At 43.3% G+C, this 8,787-nt stretch overlaps 1 protein-coding gene across 2 annotated transcripts; it reads left to right on the top strand.

The window, feature by feature from the left end:
- Nucleotides 1-259: 259 nt before the first annotated feature.
- On the top strand, nucleotides 260-8,739 carry msh6 (mutS homolog 6 (E. coli)). Of its 2 annotated transcripts, none has more exons than XM_044045424.1 (10): nucleotides 260-668; nucleotides 1,770-1,972; nucleotides 2,098-2,270; nucleotides 2,460-5,040; nucleotides 5,574-5,857; nucleotides 5,983-6,100; nucleotides 6,191-6,280; nucleotides 6,383-6,537; nucleotides 8,340-8,539; nucleotides 8,645-8,739. In XM_044045424.1, the coding sequence occupies exons 1-10, from the start codon at nucleotides 388-390 to the stop codon at nucleotides 8,724-8,726; spliced, it is 4,167 nt and encodes a 1,388-aa protein (XP_043901359.1). In that variant the 5' UTR covers nucleotides 260-387; the 3' UTR covers nucleotides 8,727-8,739. The 2 variants fall into 2 exon arrangements, with proteins under 2 accessions (XP_043901359.1, XP_043901357.1); XM_044045422.1 differs by having other exon boundaries at nucleotides 1,767-1,972.
- The last annotated feature ends 48 nt before the right edge of the window (nucleotides 8,740-8,787 follow it).

Here is an 8,787-nt window from a genome sequence, read left to right as displayed (position 1 = left end):
CCATCTATCTATCTATCTATCTATCTATCTATCTATCTATCTATCTATCTATCTATCTATCTATCTATCTATCTATCTATCTATCTAACTGTCTCAATAAAGTTGGAAAAAACCCGGAAATAATAAACTGTCTCAATAAAGTTGGAAAAAACCCGGAAATAATCTAAGCGCCAAAACAGGTCAGGGCGGAAGTCACGTTGGCACTATATCGGGACCATGTGACGTCTCCACTCGCCTGTCATTGGCGGGGGCTCGTGCGTCTCTTTCCCGCGAGTGAGACGCTCTCGCGCCGTGGTGAAGCTGTGTGCTTGTTGATGCGAGGAGGCACACGCTATTGCTAGTTTATTCTGTTTAAATATAACAACAGCTGCTTTTTGAGTCGCAATCATGGCGAAACAAAGCTCTCTTTTCAGCTTTTTCTCCAAGTCTCCGCCACCGGTCTCCAAGCCGAAGCCGAAGCCGAGTCCTTCTCCGGCCGAGGCAGACCTGCCTTCCTCGGTGGAGAAGTCCAACTCTTCTCCGAAAGAGGAAGCGAAACAGACACAGCAACAATTAAAGCAACAAAAACCGACCAAGAGTAACAAAGTCAAATCAAAAACGGACTGCAAGTCCGCAAAAGGAGGGTTTAAGAAACTATTTGGTGACATGGCCGCTACAACCAAAGAAAGGTGGGTGATAATGTGGAGGAGTGGCGTAGAGACGTTTGGCACTGGCCAACAGTTATTCAGTTATACATTGATTTAAAATCAACTACATATGTCTATGCAGTTAGTGAATCATAGGATAGATAGACTTGCGGCTTTGATAATTCGGTTTTATTAATCATTTGTTTATTGGTGTAAGGTAACTGCTACTGTAACGGTTACTTAAAAATGGACAGTGAATGTCACATTTTGCTACTAATTTCCCTCCCACCTAATCCATACTAGTGACCTTTTACTAAAAATGGTAATAACACATGACAAAACTAATTTCAGGTTATAAAAACTCAAAAACAATTAGAAAATAAAGCAGAAAATAAAGAAGAAACTATTGTGTGCTCCAGCGTGTTGCCTCGAAAGTGAACTTTTATCTTTATGTGTTATAGAATTGATGAAATCCAAAACAAATCTGTTTATTTCATGTTCATTTTGTGCGTTTAATTTTAGCCTGACATCGGAATAAAAATATCAAGCAACCTAATGAAAACTGGACACTGTACTGTTATCAATGCTAATCCATCTAATGTAACAGTGTGGAATTAAAGGGATATTTACAAGTGGCTACCATCTTATTTAACACTGTATGGGCTCTTTTAATATATTATAGCAACCAAGGGTGTCAAACTAAAATGACCTAGGGGCCAGTGAGCTTCTAGTGTGGAAAAAATGCAATACATTTGCATCCTATTTTGCATCTATACAGAGTGACATTTAAGATGATGTTGGTATGTCTTGAATTAAGATAGAAATGCATGCATCAAGTTCATTTTATTACATTAAATGTATGTATCAATGTTCAAAATACATCTCTGTAAGAGGAAAGCTGCATTGTAACAGACTTGGCTGCTAGCTCATTTTCACATGTAGTCCTCACGCATGGTCATATGACAAGTGAAATTACAGTGCATGTGTTAGGGCTGTTTAATTAACGTAAGAAATTGACATAATTAAACATGAATATAATGTCTCTTCAGCACAGTACTAACTTGTTGCAGTCTGCCCTTGGTGCCATGTAACCTAAACTCTGTTTCTAAATGCTTGAACTAATTCGTTCTTTCTGTCCAGCAGCTCCACGCTCCCATTCAGTGCTGGCGCCCTAGTGTGGGCAAAACTGGAGGGACACCCCTGGTGGCCATGCATGGTGGTGCCCCAACCTCTGACTGGACAGCAGATGAGGGGTCGTGGTCGAGCCCAACGCATACATGTCCATTTCTTTGATGAACCTCCGACAAGAGGATGGGTTAGCACTAAATATATCAGAGAATATCTAGGTTTGTAACAATTGCTTTTACTGTAAAAACAAAAACGCTGAACTTTGAGTTAATTATGTTGTTCTGGCTATCATTATTTCTGTCTTTCAACTGCGGAATACTTAGTTCATATTCTGTTTTTTCAGGCTCGGACAGCAGTGATGCTAAAACCGGAGGGGTGTTCTTTAGTGGCAAGCCTGTTATACGGCATGCAATGGAACTTGCTGATGGAGTCATGTTTGACAGTCCTGAGAAAAGATTAAAGATGCCCCTCTGTACAGATGCATCAGATGAGGAGGAGGAGGATGAAGAAATGGAGGTTACATTGTTTTTACATTTTTGTTAGCATCTTGATAAAGTGAATCTTAAAAAGCTTGCATTTTAACTAAAATATTTTATGACGTATGATTAAAATACTAATACATATGTCACTACTGGGGGGGTTGTATCCAGGTATGCCAACAACACTCATGTAAGTCTTTTTTTGTTTGTTTTTTTGCTTTGTCAGCTTGACAAGTCAGGTGTAACTGATGAAGAGATCAGTGATGACGATGACGAGAAACCTGTGGAAGTGAAACCATCTAAAGTCAGTCGCCGCTCAGCCCGTGCTTCAACAGAAAAGAGCAACCAGGCTAAGCGGCGTCGCATTGTTGTTGCCTCAGACAGTGACGACTCGGGTGAGGAATTCAAACCAGAACATGCTGCGTCAAGTAGCGAAGATGAAGAGGAGGAAGGAACTGTGAGTAGTGAGGAGGAGGAGGAAGAGGAGAGCACACAAGAGTCAGAAGCTGAAAGCCCCATCAAGCCTGTGAAGCGCAAACGTCCCGCAGAAAAGTCTCCTAATGTAAAATCCAAAGCATCCACAACCCCATCTGTCTCTGCACCTAAACGAGCTCCAGCAGCTCCAGCACCTCTTGCAGCTGACACAAAGTCACGTTTGTCAGCCTTCTCTGCACCTGACAGCTTTGAGAGCCAGGCAAATGGTTCAGGCACCAGTGGAGGCGCAACCGTTTGGGACCATGACAAACTGGAGTGGTTGCACGATGGGAGGAGAAAAGACAGTCGAAGGCGACGACAATCGGAGGATGACTATGATCCTACCACCCTGTATGTCCCTGAAGACTTTCTAAACAGAGTCACGCCTGGCATGCGTCGGTGGTGGCAGCTGAAATCCGATATGTTTGATACAGTGATCTTCTACAAGGTGGGGAAGTTTTATGAGCTCTACCATATGGATGCTGTGGTTGGAGTCAACGAGCTGGGCCTGACATTCATGAAGGGGACCTGGGCACACTCGGGCTTTCCAGAGATTGGCTTTGGGCGCTTCTCGGATGTACTGGTCCAGAAAGGATATAAGGTTGCTCGAGTGGAGCAGACGGAAACCCCAGATATGATGGAAGCACGCTGTAAGTCCATGGCTAAGCCCACAAAATTTGACCGTGTGGTGAAAAGAGAGGTCTGTCGCATTATCACACGTGGCACTCAAACCTACAGTGTTTTGGACGGTGCTCCTTCAGAGAGTCAGAGTAAGTTCCTCTTGAGTTTTAAGGAGAAGGCAGAAGAGGAAAGCTCTGGTCATTGCCGCACTTATGGAGTCTGCTTTGTGGACACCTCAGTGGGTTATTTTCATGTAGGTCAGTTCCCAGATGATCGTCACTGCTCACGTCTGCGCACCCTGATAGCACACTTTTCCCCAGTGGAGGTGCTCTTTGAGAAGGGAAACCCATCTGTTGAAACACGTAAAATACTCAAGGCCTCGCTGTCCTCTGCCCTGCAGGAAGGACTTAATGCAGGAACGCAATTCTGGGATGCCCAGAAGACACTAAAAACCTTCTCAGAGGAAGAGTATTTCAAAGAAAGCAAGGAAATGGAGACTGGGAACAATGTTCTTCCTCCTCTTCTAAAGAAGATGACGTCTGAGAGTGATTCCCTGTGCCTTACTCCTAAGGAAGGTTATGAACTGGCGCTGTCAGCACTGGGTGGATGTATGTTTTACCTGAAAAAATGTCTGGTAGACCTTGAGCTGCTCTCCATGGCTAACTTTGAAGAATATGTCCCAGTTGATGTTGAGATGGAGAGAGCCGCTGGACCTGCCAGTTTCTTTTCCCAGACTTCTCAGCGAATGGTCCTTGATGGGGTGACTTTAGCAAACTTGGAAATCTTTCAGAATGGTTCAGGAGGCACAGAGGGGACACTCATGGAGCGTTTGGACACATGCTCCACCCCTTTTGGAAAGAGGTTGTTGAAGCAGTGGCTCTGTGCTCCTCTGTGTAATCCCACATCCATAAAGGATAGACTGGATGCAGTTGAGGACCTGATGGGAGCTCAGGCTCAGGCTACAGAGGTGTCAGACCTGCTGAAGAAACTCCCGGATCTGGAACGTCTCCTGAGTAAAATCCACAGCATTGGCACCCCGAAGGGTCAGGACCACCCTGACAGCAGAGCGGTTCTCTATGAGGAGGTCACTTACAGCAAGCGCAAGATAGCTGATTTCCTCTCTGCACTGGAAGGTTTCAAAACTATGCAGGATATTATTTCTATTCTTGCTCCAGTTTCAGGTGAATTTTGTTCCACGCTGCTCCGTCAAGTTGTGACTGTTAAAAGTGAAAAAGATGGCCTCTTTCCTGACCTCTCTGCTGAGCTCAAGCGCTGGGACACATCTTTTGACCATCAGAAAGCCCGCACTACTGGTGTCATAACCCCAAAGACTGGCTTTGATCCTGAGTTCGACCAGGCTCTGGCTGAGATCAAGAACTGTGAAAGAGAGTTGCAGGAATACCTGGACAGACAGAAGAAGAGGCTCGGCTGTAGAAACATGTCCTACTGGGGAACAGGACGAAACCGCTACCAGATGGAGGTGCCGGATAGCATCTCGGAGAGGAATATTCCAGAAGAGTACGAGGTGAAATCAACAAAGAAGGGCTGGAAGCGCTATGTAACACGGGAGACTGAACGGCTGTTCTCAGAGCTGCAGGGATTTGAGGAGAAGAGAGACGCTGCCCTGAAAGACTGCATGAGGAGGCTCTTCTACAACTTTGACAGAAACTACAGAGAGTGGCAGACTAGTGTGGAGTGCATGGCAGTGCTGGGTAATTATACTTTAGTTACTCTTAATCAGAATTTAATTTTCAATATTAGTCAAAGTAATTGCCCAAGTAGTTTTTTTAAATGACAAGCACAAAGTAATTTTAATTTATTTATTTTTTTTTGTTCTGTAATAGAGACACACTGGTATTGCAGGTGTCTGCTCTGAATACATTTCCTGCAGATGTTATCAATATACACAATCTCTCCGTAACGTCTATGTACAGGGAAGTTGCAACAGTCTGAGTGCTGGATATGTTTTGTTTTTTTTGTAGAATGAGTAACTGTTTAATTTCAAACAATAGTTAGGATTGACTGTGATGGAGACAGCAGTGATGTTTGTTTTAGGCAGAAATGTACCTCTGTTTTTGTTTGTTTCACTGCGCCATCCCTTGGCCTAATGTTTTGTTTTATTCATTCAATTAAGTTATGACATAGCTGAGCTGCATAAATGTTCCATAAAATACTGAGATTATAATTTTCCTGAGTTTTTAAAGCACATTCAGCGACTAATTTGGCTTTATTTTTTGTACCACAGATGTATTGCTGGCCTTGTCCCGCTACAGTCAGGGTGGGGACGGACCAATGGGGAGGCCACAGGTGGTGCTTCCCGGCGCTGATGACCACGAAGCTCCCTTCATTGACCTTGTTGGATCCCGCCATCCCTGTGTCACCAAGACCTTCTTTGGTGATGACTTCATCCCCAATGACATCTGCATTGGCTGTCGTGGTAGTGGTGAAACTGAAGAGGAGAAAGGTGGCGCCTTGTGTGTTCTTGTCACAGGGCCTAACATGGGTGGAAAGTCCACTCTCATGAGACAGGTGGGTCATTTATGGACATGCATAGATGTACATAGAAAAACTAATGGGTAAATGGTGGGCTCAGGAGATCTATTTGGTGTCTCTGTTGTCCCATATTCAAATGCACCACTGCTCTTTGTGTGCAGTGTGGACTTGTGATCATCCTAGCTCAGCTGGGTTGCCATGTTCCCGCTGAGAGCCTGCGCTTCACACCAGTTGACAGAGTCTTCACCCGCCTGGGAGCCTCAGACAACATTATGGCCGGTAACACCTTAGAACACCTTAGATAACCAATATATGTTGTGTTGTAAAATGATGGTTCACAAGTTCTTCTGTGGGCTCCGTTTTCTGTAGGAGAAAGTACTTTCTTTGTGGAGCTAAGCGAGACTGCCAGCATCCTGCACCATGCCACCAACCACTCACTTGTGCTCCTGGATGAATTAGGTAAGTGAAGTTTTTGTTGCACATGTTCCTGGATGGTTTCTTCAGTTTTCTACTATGGCGGTTTGTTTGGAGTTTAATTGTTTGCCTGTGAATTGTTTGCAGGAAGGGGCACAGCCACATATGATGGCACAGCGATTGCCAGTGCTGTTGTGAAGGAGCTTGCTGAGAAGATCTGCTGTCGTACCCTGTTCTCGACACATTACCACTCCCTGGTGGAGGACTACACCAACAACCCTGCTGTGCGGTTGGGCCACATGGTGAGTAGGGTTGGGAATCTTTGCCTCACGATACGATTACGATTCAGGGGCCACTGTTCGATGATGAAATGATAGTCGATACACCTCGATGCACTTTCAATCAGTGTTTTGAAAGTCTTTATCTCACTCTGATCACTCACCACTTACCCACAGCTATTTTTTGTGCATTTGTAATGAGAAACAAGAGTTTAATTCATTCCCATTATTATTTATTAAACTAAATAACATGTGTGAACTTGAGAGTTACAGCTGCATTGTAAACATGTTTTATCACAATTTACATGTTTAAGACAAAATGTAGACTGGGTCACGCTTTTACTTGAAAACAGCTCAGCGTCATTAGCACCCGTGTGGCTCTCATTCATTTCTCTTGTTTGGCACACATGTGACATTGGCCTCCAATCATGGTGATAAAGGCCGTTTCTCAATATCCATACTTGTGCATACTCCTGTACGTCATCAGCCTCAGTCCAAGTTCTGTTCCAATTCTCAAGTAATTGAACAGCGAGGACGGTTCTAAAACCCGGAAGTGTTCTTGCTCTGCCCATTTTACCAAGTATGCATCAGGTGAGCATACTTGGGAAAGCCATGTAGCCCAGAATGCATTTTGGCAGAACATAGCAACAGATATTACAATATAAATCTGAAATAAATATTTTTCTGTATCCCGTAACGCAGTTTTAAGATCATTTGAAGTCAGAAATTAGTCATTTAGAATTCAAACATGTGGTTTTTGTATTAAGATATGAGGTATTTATAGTTTGGCAGCGACGTTTGTCGGAGGTGATCAGCTCCACCTCTGCGGACGCTCGGCACAGAGCAGCGTTATCTCGACCTGTCCTTATGAAATGATCCGCTGGCTCAGCTGTCATTAGATGGTTGGTGTGATCCATAGATTTGTTGTTGATGTGTTATTTTGTTTTTAATGGAAACGTTTTGACCTGACAGTTTGAAAGTGTGTGTATGTGTATGTGTGTGTGTGTGTGTGTGTGTGTGTTTGTGTATGTATATATGTGTGTATGTATACATATTTATGTGTGTGTGTGTGTGTGTGTGTGTGTATATAACATACATACATACATACACAATACTCTACAATGCTGTAATATATCTATTTACCACATGGTACTGTATATTTTAATAAAATCAATTAATGAATGAAGTTAAATATCCCCATAAAGTGTCCGGGTGACGGCGTTCTGCACTTCCGAGTTCCACCTTTTCGTACCATCCATTTTGCGTCTTTTAACATTTAAATAATCCGAATTTGGACATTTGTGAATCGATTCAGAATCGTCCAGTCTGAATCGCGATGCATCTAAGAATCAATGTTTTACCCCCAACTCTAATGGTGAGTACAGCAAAGCAAAATTATTTATGCTGTGGAAAAGTTGAGACTGAATGTAGCACATGGTCAAGAGGAAGGAAAGTGTTGCACACTGCTCTTGAGCCTGGTTTGTGTGTTCACTACTGGTGTAGACAGGATGGGTTAAATGCCAAGCTCACATTCACTATCACTAATGGATTTGTGTGCAAATAAAACTAATTCTAGCATCTGCCTGCTAGTATTTGATGATTATGGTCAAAGACGTATCAGAACTGACAACCACTTACCATTGCAGTAGAGGAGATTGTGGTTTTCTAATGGCTTATTTGTGTTATGAAAAGTGTGGGAATAATGGGGACAATTTTTCCACAAAAAGAAGCATAAAGTAGTCATTTCTGTGTACAAGCAATCTCAAATCATGTGCAGGGTTCTGATACTAAGTGTTACATCACTGCTTTGTCCCTTTTTGTCCCAGGCTTGCATGGTAGAGAATGAATGTGAGGACCCGAGTCAAGAAACCATCACATTCCTCTACAAGTTCATCTCTGGCGCTTGTCCAAAGAGCTATGGCTTCAACGCCGCTCGACTTGCCAGCCTGCCAGAGGTGGTCATCCAATCAGGACACAGGAAGGCCAGAGAGTTTGAGAAGAGCACCATCAACCTCCGGCTATTTAAGTATGTATCTGTTGCTTTGTCCCGGGACTGCAGTTAACATTCATAGCAGGAATTTATAACTGGTATTAACTAACAACGACGTTGTTGTCTGTTCTGCTCTTGCAGGAAGCTCTGCCAGTTTGCTGAAGACGCCACACAAGGCAACACACACTTTATTTCACTTGTTCAGGTGCTCAACAACCTGTAATTTCTAAAATATGATTTGTTGCTGAATTTGTTTTGTCAGCTCTTGGGTGGAAAAAAAAATA

This window comes from Solea senegalensis, linkage group LG15 (assembly GCF_019176455.1).
Source record: "Solea senegalensis isolate Sse05_10M linkage group LG15, IFAPA_SoseM_1, whole genome shotgun sequence".
Lineage (NCBI taxonomy): Eukaryota > Metazoa > Chordata > Actinopteri > Pleuronectiformes > Soleidae > Solea > Solea senegalensis.
The sequence above is the reverse complement of the archived record's forward strand: the minus strand, read 5'-3'. Positions and strand labels throughout refer to the sequence as shown.

What these genes read in the sequence shown, in the direction of transcription:
- msh6 (XM_044045422.1), top strand. Translation starts at nt 388, where the DNA reads ATGGCGAAACAAAGCTCTCTTTTCAGCTTTTTCTCCAAGTCTCCGCCA. An exon ending in AGGAGGATGAAGAAATGGAG is followed by an intron (nt 2,271 to 2,459) that starts GTTACATTGTTT and finishes TTGCTTTGTCAG; the next exon opens with CTTGACAAGTCAGGTGTAAC. An exon ending in GGAGTGCATGGCAGTGCTGG is followed by an intron (nt 5,041 to 5,573) that starts GTAATTATACTT and finishes TTTGTACCACAG; the next exon opens with ATGTATTGCTGGCCTTGTCC.